An 18,449-nucleotide genomic window follows, 5' to 3' on the forward strand; every position below is an offset into this window, starting at 1 on the left:
GCTCGCCCTGTCGCTCAGGCTGGAGTGATCCGCCTGCCTCAGCCTCCCAAAGTGCTAGGATTACAGCATGAGCCACCACACCAGGCCTCAAGACTTATTTATTTATTTATTTATTTTTGAGGCGGAGTCTTGCTCTGTTGCCCAGGCTGTTGCAGTGGCTGGATCTCGGCTCACTGCAAGCTCCACTTTCCGGGTTCACGCCATTCTCCTGCCTCAGCCTCCCGAATAGCTGGGACTACAGGCGCCCACCATCTCGCCCGGCTAGTTTTTTGTATTTCTTAGTAGAGATGGGGTTTCACTGTGTTAGCCAGGATGGTCTTGATCTCCTGACCTCGTGATCCGCCCGCCTCGGCCTCCCAAAGTGCTGGCATTACAGGCTTGAGCCACCGCGCCCGGCCAAGACCTATTTATTAATATTTAATTAATTCAGTCTTAGGTGAGCTCTAGGCTAGATGACAGATGCTGAGATTATGAAGACAGGCCTGAAGGGGTTCAAGTTTCCAGAAACCCACAGTTTAGGGGAAGATGTTTGTTAGCATGTGGCCAGAGAGTCAGCCAGACCTGATTTTCATTCTGAGTTTCCACCTAGTTTCTAGCTGTGAGACCAGTCTTGAGCCAGTCTTTCACTTTCTAAGTCTTCGTTTTCTCAGTTGTAAAATAAGAATTATAATATTACCCACCTCACTGGGTTCTGGTGAGGATCAAATGAGATCATCTATGTAAAATGCTTAGCATAGTTCCTGGAACATAGTAGTGATTACTTAATCAATGTTAATTATTGTTTATTTTTCAGGAAGTAGGCCAATACATGGATTTATTAGAGTTCAAGGTAGATGGGGAAACAACCTGCTGAGGGAGTCTGGTAGGAGATTAACTTTGCCAGTAAGAATAGAGGGAAGCCTAGAGGAGGTGATGTTGCAACAGGGCTTTGAAGAATGAGTAAGAGTTCTCAGGTAGGGACTGAGGAAAGGGAAGACATTACAGGTGGAAGGAAGACTATCCACAGAGGCATGAAGTTGCAGAGGGTGTAGATATGTTTAGAGGAAGGTAGCACATTTAGTAGGGTTTGTAGGACTAGGTTAGAAAAGGGGAGATACAGATCAGCCTTTGTAGATTTTTTTTTTTTTTAAGACAGAGTCTCACTGTATTGCCCAGGCTGGATTGCAATGGCGTAATCTTAGCTCACGGCAACTTCTATCTCCTGGATTCAGGAGATTCTTCTGCCTCAGTCTCCTGAGTACCTAGGATTACAGGTGCCCACAACCACGCTTGGCTAATTTTTGTAATTTTAGTAGAGACAGACTTTCAACATGTTGGTCAGGCTGATATTGAACTCCTGACCTCAGGTGATCCACCCACTTTGGCCTCTCAAAGTGCTGAGATTACAGGTGTGAGCCACTGCACCAGGCCTGTAGGATTTTATGATTCAAATCAAGAGGGAGAAAGAAGGAACATCAATTGAGCTCCTACCACATGCATGGCACTGAATTATAGTGCTTTTTTCATTTCATTTTTTTTTTTTTTTTTTGAGACAGAGTCTCACTTTGTCACCCAGGCTGGAGCACAGTAGAGTGAACTCGGCTCACTGCAACCTCCGCCTCCCCGGTTCAAGTGATTCTCCTGCCTTAGCCTCCCAAGTAACTGGGATTACAGGCACCTGCCATTAGGCCCAGCTATTTTTTTTGTATTTTTAGTAGAGATGGGGTGTCATCATGTTGGCCAGGCTGGTCTTGAACTCCTGACCTCAGGATTTGCCGGCCTCGGCCTCCCAAAGTGTTGGGATTACAGGCGCGAGCCACCGCGCCCAGCCATGGCACTGAATTAAATGGTCAGTTTTTTTTGTTGTTGTTTGTTTTTGAGACCAGGTTGGTCTTGTTCTGTTGCTCAGACCAGAGTACAGTAGAACGATCACAGCTCACTGTAACTTCGAACTTCCTTCTGAGTTCAAGTGATCTTCCTACCTCAGCTTCCAGAATAGCTGGGACTACAGGCATGCCACCACCACGCCCTGCTAATTTTATGTAAAGTTGGTGTTTTGCCATGTTGCCCTGGCTGATCTTGAACTCCTGGCCACAAATGATCCTCCTGCCTCGGTCTCTCAAAGCTCTAGGATTACAGGCATGAGCCACTGTGCCTGGCCAGCATTTTTTTTTTTTTTTTTTTTTTTTTTTTTGAGATGGAGTCTCGCTCTGTCGCCCAGGCTGGAGTGCAGTGGCCGGATCTCAGCTCACTGCCAGCTCCGCCTCCCAGGTTCACGCCATTCTCCTGTCTCAGCCTCCCGAGTAGCTGGGACTACAGGCGCCCGCCACCTCGCCCGGCTAGATTTTTGTATTTTTTTAGTAGAGATGGGGTTTCACCGTGTTAGCCAGGATGGTCTCGATCTCCTGACCTCGTGATCCGCCCACCTCGGCCTCCCAAAGTGCTGGGATTACAGGCTTGAGCCACCGCGCCCGGCCTGGCCAGCATTTTTTAAATGTAACGTAGATTAGCCGGACGCAGTGGCTCATGTCTATAATCCCAGCACTTTGGGAGGCCGAGGTGGGCAGATCACTTGAGGACCGGAGTTCAAGACCAGCCTGGCCAACATAGTAAAACCCCGTCTCTACTAAAAATGCAAAAATTAGCTGGGCATGGTGGTGGGCACCTGTAGTCCCAGCTACTTGGGAAGCTAAGGCGGGAGAATTGCTTGAACCCGGGAGGCAGAGGTTGCAGTGACGCAAGATCATACCATTGCACTCCAGCCTAGGTGACAAGAGGAAATTCTGTCTCAAAAAAAAAAAAAAAAAAAAAAAAATTAACTTGGATTTTATCTTGCCGGTAAGAGGGAACCATAGAGATTTTTAAACCGACTGTGACATGATTGAATTTTGTTTTTGTTTTTTTTTTGAGCCAGAGTCTTGCTTTATCACCCAGGTTGGAGTGCAGTGGAGGGATCTGGGCTCACAGCCTCCTGAGTAGCTGGGACTACAGGTGCGTGCCACCATGGCTGGCTAATTTTTGCTTTTGTTTCGTTTTGTTTTGAGATGGAGTTTCGTTCTTGTTGCCCAGGCTGGAATGCAATGGCGCGATCTCGGCTCACTGCAACCTTCACCTCCTGGCTTCAAGCGATTCTCTTGCCTCAGCCTTCCCAGTAGCAGGGATTACAGGTGCAAGCCACCATGACTAGCTAATTTTTGTATTTTTAGTAAAGATAGGGTTTCATCATATTGGTCAGGCTGGTCTCGAACTCCTGACCTCAGGTGATCTGCCCGCCTCAGCTTCCTAAAGTGTTGGGATTATAGGTGTGAGCCACAGTGCCCAGCCTAATTTTTGTATTTTTAATAGAGACGGGGTTTCACTATGTTGGCCAGGCTGGTCTCGAACTCCTGATCTTGTGATCTACCCAACTTGGCCTGAATGTATATTTATTTTTTTAATTTTTAGGATGATGTCTCTGGCAGCCAGTGGAAGAATAGGATAGAGTAAGGAGAGAATTATCAGGTGATTAAGGCAGTGGCCCAAGGAACAGAAACTGCAGCATTTAGCCAAGAGGAATTTGGCGGGACGTGGAGAAAGGCCAGTGTCTGGGTTGAAGAGAATTTTTGCAGGTCAAACCGATAGTCTCAGAGGTAGATTTTATGTGTTACTGGTGGGGAGGCCAATGAGGGAAACAGAGGCCAGCTCCTGAGAAGTCAGGGCAGGGTTTGAATGAATGGAACAAAGCTATGGGACATAAAGCCCTAAAACCTGGTATATTTCTGAATATCTCTGTGATCTTGAAAATGTCATATTATGTTTGCTTTAGTTTTCTATCAGCGGATAATATGGCCTCTCCTATCTGCTACTCATGATTGTGAGAAAGAAACGAGGCAGGGAGTGTATAAGGTGTGTAAGTGCTTTGTAAGCAGTAAATCACTAAACAAGTCCTAGACCCTATGTTATCAGGGAGGAAGTTAATGGCATGGGATAGCGCAGTTACAAGAGAATATAGGTGGAGATGAGGGATATCTGTCCTGTGGTGTAGATAAACAGTCTAATCAATACTTACACACTCTACAGGTTAAATACAGCAATTTCCACATTGGGCTGTGTCTACCAGAGGGCAATAGGAGGTTCTCAATTCCCAGCACCAATGACCCTATGAATTGCCCTGTAGATGCCTCTGTCCCTCGTTGGATATGAGGTGGTATGAGTGGTCTGAATATGTAGATGTTAGACGGGTTTCAGGTATCTGTGGAACCATGTGAGTAAAAGCTTGTGCTGTTTCTGGGGCTAGAATCTAGTCTCCTTCAAACACTCAGAAGGATCTGTGACTCCCTTCAAAGGTTAAGAGTCATTGATTTTTCTCACTAGAAATTAATAAGAATAGCTATCCTTGGGGAGAAGGAATGATGGGGGTAGGGAAAGATTTTCATTTAAAATTTTTGACCTTTCTGAATGGTCTGCATTTTCTAAACAGGAACATGTTATTAGTTTCATTGAAAAAAAAATGTCAGGGGTTATCTGAGCAGTGAGATAATGGATCCTTTATGGATTTTTGTCTTTATACCGGCTCGTATTAAACAAACACAAATATTAACATATGTTTAAAGACCCTAAAAAAATAAAAATTAAAAACCCTGATAGTATCAGCACATACAGAAATCACTCCATTATGCAAAGTCCATCCTCTATTATGAAAGGCAAAATGTCTACATTTCCTATGAACCACTGGCTTCAATTCAGCAAAACTTGCATACCAAGTAGGCAAGGTGGAAACGAAAAAGGCGGAACATTTCATGTATTTCAATTCAGACGCATAAAAATGTCAAGCCCTACACGTATCAACTTTCGTATACACCGTCTTCTGTATTCGCCTGTACCGGCCAATGGGCTAGCTGGTCGGAGTTTGATGCTTGAAGTGATGGAACGGAGGACGGGGTTAAATCTACTACCCTCTCCCCACGCACTCTAGTATTTACTCTATTTCCACGTCATGTTTCCGGGTGTGTGTGTCCCTGCTCACGCAGAAACTGAAGTTCAAAGCAGGCGGAGTCACCCATGTTCTTTTTGCTGTCCCCAGAACCCATTTCAGGTGTTGGGTCCCCAGAGGATCTCGAGATACCTGGGGACTGTCTAACTGGCTGACTCCCACGTGGTAAGAGGCTCTCAATCTCGCCACCACGTGGTGCCAAGGGCCGGGAAAAGGGAGAGCGGACAGGAGGGAGCTCTATCGGGGCATTTAAAGTGCCTTGACGTCACGCACTGCCAGGAACTCAGCTGAGTTTTCAGCAGAACATTCCGGTCATCTTCCCTCCCTCCCCCCGGGCTTCTGTGCCCAAGTCCTCGGCTCTTCCCTCGCTGTGGCGGAGGGAGGAGCACCGAACTATCGGAACAGCCAGCACAGGGGCGTCTCAGTCTTCTCTTGGCTCCGCCCTTTCTCCTAGCTGTCCTCTTCATTGGTCAGTGGGCGGGGCTTTGTCGGTAGCGCACACGCACTGGGACCTCTGGGTGGCCGAGCGAAATGGCCGTTCATGAATTATGCATGACGGCGTGCCTCGGCCAGGCTGGGGCTGGGCGGGGATTGGCTGAAGGGGCTGTAATTCAGCGGTTTCCGGAGCTGCGGCGGCGTAGACCGGGAGGGGGAGCCGGGGGTTCCGACGTCGCAGCCGAGGGAACAAGCCCCAACCGGATCCTGGACTGGCACCCCGGCTCGGCGCTGTCTCTCCCCCTCGGCTCGGAGAAGCCCTTCGCCCTGAGGGAGCCCCGCCGCCCGCCCCCGGCGCACGCGCAGCCCCGGCCTCTCGGCCTCTGCTGGAGAAACAGGTGAAGGGGGTGCAGGGTGGGGCCGTCGGGGAGGTCTGTGGACCTGGGGGCGCCGCCGCGGTTGATGGCCTCTGGGACCTTGGGGATTTTGTGATGGATGCTGCAGTGGGGCGGGGAGAGATGAGGAGACGCGGAGGGTCGCCCTGAGGGAAGACTCTTCGGGATGACAGGAGCGGGCCTCGGAAGGGACTCCGGGCGCTGGAGGGAAGTTTCGTTCTTCGGAGAAACAGTGAGAACGGGCCCGAGGGGGCACCGTGGGGCGAGGGCGCACTCGGCTGCGGCGGCAGGAGTGAGGGACAGTCCCCCGATTTCCTGCTCCCTGGGGCCCTGGTGACGTTCCGGTCACCGGAGCGACTGTCACGCCGGCGGGGATCACCGGCGCGGGTGGGGGTCGGAAAGCGCCTCCTCCCCGCCCGGCCGGCGGCTCCCGCTGAGCCACTTCCTCCGCTTGCCCCGTTCCCGCTCCTTCAGGAGCCAGCTGTGCCCTTCTGGAGGCAGGAATAGGTGTGTCTGTCCCCTGCAGCCTCACGGGCTGGCTGGTCGCGGGTAGGCTTTATTGCATAAGAATCAAGTTTCCTGTAGGGAAATTGACAGACCGGTACTCTTTCTAAATTCCCTCCCATCTTTTTCTAGGTTAAACTATGCTCCCCCCACGCCCCCGCCATGTAAAAAAGAGGGGGAAAAAAAGACAAAATAAAATCCCCGTCAACCCATCAAGCCAGCTCTAGAGAGAGAAATAAATCTCTTGGCAATGTTCTTTTCCAAGTACCTGGTAAAGTCGGCCAGAAGATAAATAATTGAGCCATTGCGTTTACTGGATTGTGGTGTTGCTTAATTGCATAGGACGGAATGAACCAATCGAGTGTGGGAGTTCTCTGTCTCAGAGCCAAGATCTTGGGTAAATGCAGAGGAGAGGGAAACAAAGGCTGGCCTTGACAAAACCATGTGTGCAAAGTTTACCTGCGTTTAGGGGGGTGTGGTTGCACTGAAGTTAACAAGATTCAAACCATCACCCAAGTTGGTATTTCCATGTTTGGTACACATCACTCTGTGCCATATCAGGTCATTGTAAGTGTGGTGACAAAATCAGTGGTTAGTCATTGTTTTTTGTTAAAAATGTGTATAGTGTGTACCTCCTGGTCTTACTGTATGTGCAACTAAAGGTTTACGTAGTCTATGCATGGGTTGTAAATTTTTGGCTGGCTGTGCTGATAAAGCATTGGGCTTGAATAAAGCAAAGCAGAAAATCATCCCAATCTTTTATATGTGGATTTAGACTGTGTTATGACTTTATTCAGCCAGTTTTCTATTTTATTTTATATTAAATATGTCTGTGTTCTCTGAGTCAGCACATTTATTTCCCTATTACATGTTCCAGACGGGAGTGCTAGCCCAGTTTTTGTTCAGTTTGCACAGTGGGATGGGGAAACAAGTCTGGAATTAAAAAAAAAAATTTTTTTAGAGGTTGGAGCCTTGATTTTAGTCTCTGTATTAGCACATCCATCACAAAGAACCATTAGTAAATTCATGAATCTTTTGTTTTTTATGTAGTTCATTTAGGAAGAATAATCACTTAAAAATATCCACAGTGCCAGGCATGGTGGTGCACACCTGTGATCCCAGCTACTTGAAGGCTGAGGCCAGAGGATTCCTTGAGTCCAGGAGTTGAGTCTGGTCTGGGCAACATGGTGAGAGGCCAGGAATTGGGTCTAGAGTCTAGTCTAGGCAACATAATGAGAACCCGTCTCTAAGAAAGAAAGAAAGGAAAGGAAAGGAGGAAGAAAGGAAAGAAAAAGAAATACCACAGCACAGTTATGAATTGACCCACAAAGGACTTGTGAGGTAGGTAGTTCACATAACAATTACTGTAATATTGTAGATAAGAAAATTGAGGCCAAAGGATCAAGACACTTGCTCAAGGCGGCAGAGTGCCATAGTGGTGGAATTTGTGCCACCTTTTGTATATTTTGTGAAAAGTATCAGTGAAATTCTTTTTATTTTTATTTTTTTTTGAGACAGAGTCTTGCTCTGTCACCCAGGCTGGAGTGCAGTGGCGCAATCTTGGCTCACTGTAACCTCTGCCTCCTGGGTTCAAGTGATTCTCCTGCCTCAGCTTCCCAAGTAGCTGGGACTACAGGCGTGTGCCACCATGCCTGGCTAATTTTTGTATTTTTAGTAGAGACCAGGGTTTTACCATATTGGCTAGGCTGGTCTTGAACTCGTGACCTCGTGAGCCACCCGCCTCCGTCTCCCAAAGTGCTAGGATTACAGGTGTGAGCCACCGCACCCAGTATCAGTGAAGTTCTAACATATATCTGAACAGTAAAATACCACCAATAGGCCGAAAGACTTCATGGGAGGTAAATATTCAATAAACAGGTGAAAAAAGAAATACAAATGGAGCTTGCTTAGATTATTTTTCTACCTAATTGCTATGTCTAACTTGGGAAGTGAGGAACTGTTTTTGGTCAGCATAATTTACCATCAGAATTTAGCTGTTTACTAATGAAAAGAAATACTAATCTAGGTTTGTTTTAGATTAAGGACAGTCATGACCTAAATGTCATTTAAACCAGAGTGCATTGTGGCTTGATTAGTGGTCATTTCTATCTCTAGAAAGTTGCTTTAACTACCCTGCCTCTACGTGTCTTTTGACATTCAGATGTGAGATGGCGTAGAGGTGGTGACCAACTTTCCAGACACCTTTTTAGCGTATGGTTTTCTTAGGTGATGTGCAAATCAACAAATATATACTTTTTTTTTTTTTTTTTTTGAGTTGGAGTTGCATTCTATCACCCAGGCTGGAATGCAGTGGTGTGATCTTGGCTTGCTGTAACCTCCTTCTCCTGGGTTCAAGTGATTCTTGCACCCCAGCCTCCTGAGTAGCTGGGATTACAGGTGCCCACCACTACGCCCAGCTAGCTACTTTTTGTATTTTTAATAGAGGTGGGGTTTCACTATGTTGACCAGGCTGGTCTCAAACTTCTGACCTCAAGAGATCTGCCCACCTCAGCCTCCCAAAGTGCTGGGATTACAGGCATGAGCCACCTTGCCTGGCCAACAAATATATACCTTTTGTAACTTTGTCAGAGTTGCTATGAAGAATAAGTTGTATCTTGTGTTCACAGAAATTTCAGTCTACTCGGGGAGTTGATAAATGTTTTAACCATCCAGTGTAACATCTTGTCAGCAAAGAGATGGTGAGACTTTACTCTTGCGCTAACAAGGTAGCTGTTCTACATAAAAGAATATACAGTACAGATGTAGAACATTTCTGTTATCATAGAATGTTCTGTTGGACAGTGCTACTGCTGAATGCTACAGGTCTTCAGAAAAAGGAGAGGTTATGAGGCCTGGAGTTGTCTAGAAAGTCTTTTTGCCAAAGGAGTGATTTCAACTGGGTCCCAAATAATGGGTGGAATTTGATAGGTGTAAAGAATTTGTGGTGGGCCGGGCGCGGTGGCTCAAGCCTGTAATCCCAGCACTTTGGGAGGCCGAGGCGGGCGGATCACAAGGTCAGGAGATCGAGACCATCCTGGCTAACACGGTGAAACCCTGTCTCTACTAAAAAGTACAAAAAACTAGCCGGGCGAGGTGGCGGGTGCCTGTAGTCCCAGCTACTCGGGAGGCTGAGGCAGGAGAATGGCGTGAACCCGGGAGGCGGAGCTTGCAGTGAACTGAGATCCGGCCACTGCACTCCAGCCTGGGCGACAGAGCGAGACTCCGTCTCAAAAAAAAAAAAAAAAAAAGAATTTGTGGTGGTTTATGCCTGTAATCCCAGCACTTTGGGAGGCTGAGGCAGGAGGATTGTTTGAGCCCAGGAGTTTGAGACCAGCTTGGGCAACATGGTGAAACCCCCTCTCCACTAAAAATTAAAAAAATAAGCCAGGCCTGGTGGCATGGGCCTGTAGTCCCAGCTACTATTGAGACTAAGGTGGGAGGATCACCCGAGCCCAGGGGGTTGAGGCTGCAGTGAACCGTGATCCTGCTGCCACACTCCAGCCCGGGTGACAAAGACCCTATCTCCAAAAAAAAAAAAAAAAAAAGATTCCTGGTAGCCCAGTAGACTAGGAGGGTTAGGAGGGTAAGTAGGGGAGAAGTGATTACTTATAAAAGACATTGAATACAAGACCAAGGAATTTCAGTTCTGTTCTTTTGTAGGGGAAGCTTTTAAAACTTTGGAGGCAAAGCACTGATCTTTAATCATAGAGTGCCTACCATGTGTTAGGCACAGGCCTGATTGCCTGATGCTGGTTAATTTGTACAAAGTAAATCAGTGCATATGCCCTCTGCCCTAGGGAAGTTATTAACTGGAGTCTGACATTGTACAAAGATAGGTGTCCTGATTAATTTGATTTGGTGCTTTGGGTGAAAAAAGCATAGTGTGCTTAAGTGCAGAAGTGTTTTTTGAGGATTTTTAATTGTAGCTGGGATTACAGGCCCACACCACTAGGCCTGGCTTAGTTTTTAAATTTTTAGTGGAGAGGGGGTTTCACCATGTTGCCCAAGCTGGTCTCAAACTCCTGGACTCAAGCAATCCTCCTGCCTCAGCCTCCCAAAGTGCTGGGATTACAGGCATAAGCCACTCATATTTTATGTCTTTTGCATTTAAAAATTTCGCCATAACTTTTGGGTCATTTATAAAAACCACTGAAAGAGTACTTGAGGGACATACCCAAATCCTGAAGAACTTCTGGTGTTCTGGAGCTGCCTCAGTGAGATCCAGGAGGATGACATTGCTGGGCTGGCCCAGACCTTATTGGTTATGGTGGAAAGAATTAATATTGTGGTTATATACTCTTTGTTAGACAACTTGGCTTACAAGATGTAAGCGTAAAGTGTAGTGCACTTTAGTCAGTATGGCCACATGGTCCTTTGGTGGTAAATTGTTTGAGGTGCCTCTAGTTTTTTTTTTTTTTTTTTAGATGGAGTCTCGCTCTGTCGCCCAGGCTGGAGTGCAGTGGCCGGATCTCAGCTCACTGCAAGCTCCGCCTCCCGGGTTCACGCCATTTTCCTGCCTCAGCCTCCAAGTAGCTGGGACTACAGGCGCCCGCCACCTCGCCCGGCTAGTTTTTTGTATTTTTTAGTAGAGACGGGGTTTCACAGTGTTAGCCAGGATGGTCTCGATCTCCTGACCTCGTGATCCGCCTGCCCCGGCCTCCCAAAGTGCTGGGATTACAGGCTTGAGCCACCGCGCCCGGCTTTTTTTTTTTTTTTTTTTTTTTTGAGATGGAGTCTCGCTCTGTCACCCAGGCTGGAGTGCAGTGGCCGGATCTCAGCTCACTGCAAGCTCCGCCTCCCGGGTTTACGCCATTCTCCTCCCTTAGCCTCCCGAGTAGCTGGGACTACAGGCGCCCACCACCTCGCCCGGCTAGTTTTTTTGTATTTTTTAGTAGAGACGGGGTTTCAGCATGTTAACCAGGATGGTCACGATCTCCTGACCTCGTGATCCGCCTGTCTCGGCCTCCCAAAATGCTGGGATTAGTGCCTCCAGTTTTTAAAAGAAATAGCATATCGGGCCAGGAGTAGTGGCTCATGCCTATAATCCCAGCACTTTGGAAGGCCGAGGCAAGAGGATTGCTTGAGCCTAGGAGTTTGAGCCTAGCCTGGGCAACATAGTGAGACCACCTTGTTTCTTTTAAAAAAAAAAAAAAAAAAGCAAAAACAGGCCGGGCATGGTGGCTGACACCTGTAGTCCCAGCACTTTGTGAGGCAGAGGTGAGCGGATCCCTTGAAGTCAGGAGTTTGAGACCAGCCTGGCCAACATGGTGAAACCCCGTCTCTACTAAAAATACAAAAATTAGCCAGGTGTGGTGGCTCACACCTGTAGTCCCAGCTACTCTGGAGGCTGAGCCAGGAGCATTGCTTGAACCTGGGAGGTGGAGGCTGCAGTGAGCTGAGATCCTGCCACTGCACTCCAGCCTGGGCAACAGAGTGAGACATTCTATCTGATAGTGCTACACTGAATGCTACATGTCTTCAGAGGAAGGAGAGGTTATGAGGCCTGGGAATAACATACGGAAGAATGAATTTCTGTTGTGGTCAGTTCTCATTTGTCATGTTAGGATTACCGCAACTCTCTAATTCAGATCAGCAAACATATTGAGAGCCAGGTATTGCATCAGGCATGATCCAAGGATAATGAAACATTGTCCGTTTTCATGAAACTGGAGATGTTGCAGGGACCAAGGTGTGTCTTGTGCCAGTATGGAAGTAGGACAGGGGAGACGACAGGACAGTGAGTGGTTCAAGACTCAGGCTCTGAAGTCAAACAGATCTGGAACTGAATCCTGGATCTGCCACTTCCTAGTCAGAACCTGAGCCTCTGTTTTCTTATCTGTAAAAGAAGATGATAACAGTACTTGTAGGTACGGTTGACGATTCAATACGATCATGTGGATAAAATGCTTAGCATAGTGCCTGGCACATAATAAGAGCTCTGTAAATCTAAGTTCTTATTAAATATCCAAGAAAAGAGATTAATTCTCTTCAGGAGTGAGAGAAAGTCATCATTACTGAGGGGCTTTATCAGATGGGAACACCTGAATAGGGTTTTGTAGGATGAATAGGAATTCTTTCCACAAAGTTGCGTTATAAATAGTTGCATTCAAGGCTGAAGGAACATGAGTGTGCAGAGGCTTAAAACAGCCTTGTGTCGGCCTGGTGCGGTGGCTCATGCCTGTAATCCCAGCACTTTGGGAGGCTGAGGCAGGCAGATCACGAGGTCAGGAGATTGAGACCATCCTGGCTAACACGGTGAAACCCCGTCTCTACTGAAAAATACAAAAAAATTAGCCGGGCGTGGCGCAGGCCCGCCTGTAGTCCCAGCTACTCAGGAGGCTGAGGCAGGAGAATAGCATGAACCTGGGAGGCGGAGCTTGCAATGAGCTGAGATCGCGCCACTGCACTCCAGCCTGGGCGACAGAGCGAGACTCCGTCTCAAACAAACAAAAAACAAACAAAAAAAGAAAAACAGCCTTGTGTGTTTAGGGAGCTACAAGTAGAAGTTCTTTAGGACAACCAAACCAAGGGGGAAAGGAGGCCAAGGAACCACAGTTCTTATCCCTTTTCTGTTAATAATTGGGTTTAAATGTCATTAAGTTATTTTGTCCTTTTTAGAAAAGTAATAACATGCTATCATAAAAAAATAAAGACTTGTAGAAATATAAAATGTATGTTTTACATGTATCCTGTTAATTGGCTTGGTTTTATTCTCCAGATTTTTTGCAGCCCTTTCTGTTTACCAGGTTATCTTGGACATATTTATTCCAAATTCCTTTTAACAGCCCAGCAAAAGAATATTAAGGAAGGTAAATCTGCCTCTACAAGACAATAATGTTTGGACAATCTGGCTTTCCTTCTTGCTACCCCCAGCCTTGAGAATAAATGACCTTGCTCATCACTGACCTGTTACCTAACCTTCGAATTTTTAACCGCATTGGCCAAAGAACTTATATTTTTAGTCTTCCTAAGGTGATTGCTATTGTAGTTTTGAAACATTTGGTTGTTATGTTTGAGGGTTTCATGGTCCGGAGTTACTATGGCAGTTAAAAGAGTGGACCATCAGGTCAGACCTCTTGGGCTCTGCTTTCTCTTAGACCTTGGGCCTGTTGCTTTCACTTCTCTGGGTTTCAGTTTCTCTATCCACAATTGTGGAAATGAGGTTCACTTGTAGAGTACTTGAGAGGATGAAGCAAGATGATGCATATCAAGTACTTTGCATAGTGCCGGGCAGATAGGTAACGTTCAAGTGCTAATAGTTACTATTATTACTATTTATGTTTTGAGACAAGGTGTCACTGTGTCATCTTGGCTGGAGTGCAGTGGCGAGATCACAGCTTATTGCAGCCTTGACCTCCCAGGCTCAAGTGATCCTCCTGCCTCAGCCTCCGGGGTAGCTGGGGCTACGGGTGTGTGCTACTACCCTTAGCTAATTTTTAAATTTTTATTCATTTATTTTTTTGAGATGGAGTCTCGCTCTGTTGCCCAGGCTGGAGTGCAGTGGCGTGATCTTGCTCACTGCAAGCTCTGCCTCTCGGGTTCATGCCATTCTCCTGCCTCAGCCTCCCGAGTAGCTGGGACTACAGGCGCCCGCCACCATGCTTGGCTAATTTTTTTTGTATTTTTAGTAGATATGGGTTTCACTGTGTTAGCCAGGATGGTCTCCGTCTCCTGACCTGCCTCCGCCTCCCAAAGTGCTGGGATTACAGGCGTGAGCCACCACGCCTGGCCTAAGTTTTTAATTTTTTTGAGTTGGGATCTCGTCATGTTGCCCAGGCTGAATCACTCTTATTAAAAACTATAATATCAGGCTGGGTGTGGTGGCTTATGCCTGTAATCCCAGCACTTTGGTAGGCCGAGGCGGGTGGATCACCTGATGTCAGGAGTTCAAGACCAGCCTGCCCAACAGAGTGAGACCCCGTCTCTACTAAGAAATATAAAAATTAGCCAGTTATGGTGGTGGACTCCTGTAATCCCAGCTACTCTGGAGGCTGAGGTAGGATAATCACTTGAACCCGGGAGGCAGAGGTTGCAGTGAGCCGAGATCATGCCACTGCACTCCAGCCTGGGTGACAGAGTGAGACTCTATCTCAACAAAACAAAAAGCATAATTAGGATGGTAATGCTTATACATAGGGGCAGGTGGAATAAAACATAATTAGGAGACTGGGCACAGTGGCTCATGCCTGTAATTCCAGCACTTTGGGAGGCCTAGGTGGGGGGATCACCTGAGGTCAGGAGTTTAAGACCAGCCTGCCCAACGTAGTGAGACCCCCGTCTCTACTAAAAATAAAAAATTTAGTTGGTTGTGGTGGCAGACGCCTGTAGTCCCAGTCAATCGGGAGGCTGAGACAGGAGAATCGCTTTTGAACCCAGCAGATGGGGGTTGCAGTGAGCTGAGATTGCGCCACTGCACTCCAGCCTGGGCGACACAGCGAGACTCCATCTCAAAAACAGAAAACAAAAAACAAAAACTGTCATATCAAGAACTAAAATGACATTGTAATATCTGTTAGATATTACGAAGTCAGGCAAATTATGATCCATGGCAGCCACTAATGACCCAAAGGAGAGAAAGAATAATTGGCAGATTCTAACCGAATGCGAAAAAAACTGAATGAATAGAGATGGGGGATTTACATTCTGTTAGAGGAAATTGAGGCTGTCATATAAAAGGAATAGGTAAGGCAAACTGTAAATTCCTGTTTACACAAATGCCCTTTTGATAAATCTCTGTATTGTCCACAGTCCATGATTACCTCTCACTTATTTTAAGTAATATTTAACACATTAAAAATGGATTACCACCCAAGGAATTGCTCCTGCACAGAAAGTGCAGGTAGTGTTGAAGATTTGAGGGGAAGAGGAATGATTAGAATTGGCTGTGTCTCAGTAAGAAGCCAATAGGAGGAACCTTATTTTGAGTCAGGTAAGGAAGGTAGGAGTGAGGAGGCATCCCAAATGGCCAGGTATGAAGCTGGGAGCTGATTGCTGCACATTACTCGGCTGAATTAAATGTGCCCTCACATCTGTGTGTGTGTGTACATGTAAATGTACGTGTGTATGAGGTAGTTGGAGGGGTAGACCTTTATATTCCTGTCCTGTAACTTTCCTTTGCAAACTAATCTATATTCAGAATAGTGTTGCAGTTAAGAACCACCCAGCTTGTCCATGAAACAGGTTCTCTCACCCCATCTCCCTAGTTTTAGAGAAGGCAGGAAAGAAAAGGCAGTGCTTTTATTTTTTCCTGGCTGTATGCGGGGGGGCAGGAAGAAGCCAGCAGAGCTTGAAAGAGAAAGTAAACCTTCTGGGAAATAAACGACTTGGCTTCCCTGCTGTGGAGGAGGAGTGCAAATTATTAGGGGGATGTTTGGGTAGTTTTTGTAGAAGCCATTTCTGAAAACTGATTTGGATTAGCGAAGGTACACCCAATTTAGGAAAACCCTGCCCAATCTGGTGTCAGCCACCTGTTTCCCGCTTTGTTTGACTGATGTGATTAGTTTGTGGTATTCTGACCTCTCATTCTTATTATGAGAGTTGGAAGATTTGAGTGTGAACTTGAGCACCTGCTTCAGTGAAAGCTTCCTAAAATGCATGTTTTTCACATTTTTTTCTCATCTTCATTTTGTTTTGCTTTTTAGCAAACACTTTTTCTGACAGAATCTAAAAGCATTAGACTTTTCTTGTTTTCCCCTTCTCCTCCCACAATGTAATCTTGAAAACCCAGGTGTTAGCTGTGTAATTGTCTCTCCTATAAACCAAATAAAGTGCAATGTCGCATTGAGTTAGCATTAAAATAGTCGGCCTTTGAATTTTTTTCTACTTGTGATTTAAACATAATAAATATTTCATCTCAGACTGACTTTCTCTGACACATCAGTTTTGCATTTGGGCCTCTTTTCATCAGTATATTTAGGGAAAGCACATTTATTGAAACATTAACCAAAATAAAACATAATTAGGAGGCCGGGAGTGATGGCTCACAGCTGTAATCCCAGCACTTTGGGAGGCCAAGGCGTGTGGATCGCTTGAGGTCAGGAGTTCAAGACTAGCCTTGCCAACAGGGCAAAATCCTGTCTCTATAGAAAATACAAAAAACTAGCTGGGTGTGGTGACACGTACCTGTAATCCCAGCTATTCTGGAGGCTAAAGCACGAGAATCGCTTGAACCTGGAAGGCAGAGGTTGCAGTGAGTCGAGATCTTGCCACTGCACTCCAGCCTGGGCAACAGAGATTCTGTCTGAACCAACCAACCAAAAAACGAAAACAAGCATAATTAGGGTCGTAATGCTTATACATAGGGGTAGGTGGATAACTGAAGCATTCTGGAGCCAGAAATAATCAATTAATTAAGAATAATCTCTCTGGGTGCAGTGGCTCATGCCTGTAATCCCAGTACTTTGGAAGGCTGAGGCGGGTGGGTGGATCACCTGAGGTCAGGAGTTCGAGACCAGCCAGACCAAGCTAGTGAAACCCCATTTCTACTAAAAATACAAAAATTAGCCAGGTGTGGTGGCAGGTGCCTGTAATCCCAGCTACTTGGGAGTCCGAGGCAGGAGAATCACTTGAACCCGGGAAGCGGAGGTTGCAGTGAGAGATTGTGCCATTGCACTCCAGCCTGGGAAATGAGTGAAACTCCGTCTCAAAAAAAAAAAAAGAAAAGAAAAAAGGAATAATTAATATTCATCCTTAATCCCATGTGTTATTTTCCATTTCTGTTCTAATGAATAAATGAATGGATTGCGTGTGGCTAGAAGCAGTGAGACACTTGAGGGTCCTAATTACTGTATTGAAGAGTCCTAGTTCATAGAACCACCTAAAATTTCTGGTTCTCAAATGTGGTGCAGGATTTTGACAGTAGGTGTGGTTGTGTGTGTGATGGGTACAGGGGGTGTATGGGAATCTCTGTACTTTCTACTCAATTTTGCTGTGAGCCTAAAACTACTCTAAAAAAGAAAGTTTATTGGCTGGGCGCGGTGGCTCACGCCTGTAATCCCAGCACTTGGGGAGGCCGAGGCAGGCGGATCACGAGGTCAGGAGATGGAGACCATCCTGGCTAACACGGTGAAACCCCGTCTCTACTAAAAATACAATAAATTACCTGGGCGTGGTGGCAGGCACCTGTAGTCCCAGCTACTCGGGAGGCCGAGACAGGAGAATGGTGTGAACCCAGGAGGCGGAGCTTGGCAGTGAGCTGAGATCACGCTATTGCCCTCCAGCCTGGGTGACAGAGCGAGACTCTGTCTCAAAAAAAAAAAAAAAAAAAAAAAAATCCTGTTTCTGTAGAAATATCCCAGGTCAGCAGTGCCCCATAGATTCCATGGATGGTTACCCTAAGTTTTCCAATGGGAGTACATACCTCTATACCCAGTGAGAATATTTTCTGAGTAATGGGAATGAGACTGGGACGGAGGGTAGAGATCCATACAGTCTTTGGGTTAAACTTTTTCCCCTTTGCCTAGGAAAGATTAATGCTAATCTTAACCACAGATTTGTAGTAAGAATGTATCAGTTTTGTCATTCAGTTCTAGACTCCAGTTTTATTTATTGTAATACCAAAATTTTAGAGTACATTTTCTTTTTTTTTTTTTTTTTTTGAGACGGAGTCTCGCTCTGTCGCCCGGGCTGGAGTGCAGTGGCCGGATCTCAGCTCACTGCAAGCTCCGCCTCCCGGGTTCACGCCATTCTCCTGCCTCAGCCTCCGGAGTAGCTGGGACTACAGGCGCCCGCCACCTCGCCCGGCTAGCTTTTTGTATTTTTTTAGTAGAGACGGGGTTTCACCGTGTTAGCCAGGATGGTCTCGATCTCTTGACCTCGTGATCCGCCCGCCTCGGCCTCCCAAAGTACTGGGATTACAGGCTTGAGCCACCGCGCCCGGCCTTCTTTTTTTTTTTTTTTTGAGGCGGAGTCTCGCTCTGTCGCCCGGACTGGAGTGCAGTGGCCGGATCTCAGCTCACTGCAAGCTCCGTCTCCCAGGTTTACGCCATTCTCCTGCCTCAGCCTCCTGAGTAGCTGGGACTACAGGCGCCCGCCACCTCGCCCGGCTAGTTTTTGTATTTTTAGTAGAGACGGGGTTTCACCGTGTTAGCCAGGATGGTCTCGATCTCCTGACCTCGTGATCCGCCCGTCTCGGCCTCCCAAAGTGCTGGGATTACAGGCTTGAG

General features: G+C 46.7%; 1 protein-coding gene across 12 annotated transcripts in view; it reads left to right on the forward strand.

Moving 5' to 3' along the window:
* Positions 1 to 5,494: 5,494 nt before the first annotated feature.
* Positions 5,495 to 18,449, forward strand: part of STAT3 (signal transducer and activator of transcription 3) — an 86,441-nt gene continuing 73,486 nt past the window's right edge. For 4 of the 12 annotated variants that reach the window (XM_033182966.1, XM_033182971.1, XM_033182969.1 and 1 more), the window contains exon 1: positions 5,500 to 5,784. In XM_033182966.1, the coding sequence (XP_033038857.1) occupies positions 5,504 to 5,784 (281 nt within the window). In that variant the 5' untranslated portion in view covers positions 5,500 to 5,503. Of the gene's footprint in view, positions 5,785 to 18,449 lie in introns of all 12 variants that reach the window. The other 8 variants (XM_033182965.1, XM_033182972.1, XM_033182970.1 and 5 more) reach the window with 3 other exon arrangements.

Source organism: Trachypithecus francoisi, unplaced genomic scaffold, assembly GCF_009764315.1.
Source record: "Trachypithecus francoisi isolate TF-2019V2 unplaced genomic scaffold, Tfra_2.0 Lachesis_group20, whole genome shotgun sequence".
Taxonomy (NCBI): domain Eukaryota; kingdom Metazoa; phylum Chordata; class Mammalia; order Primates; family Cercopithecidae; genus Trachypithecus; species Trachypithecus francoisi.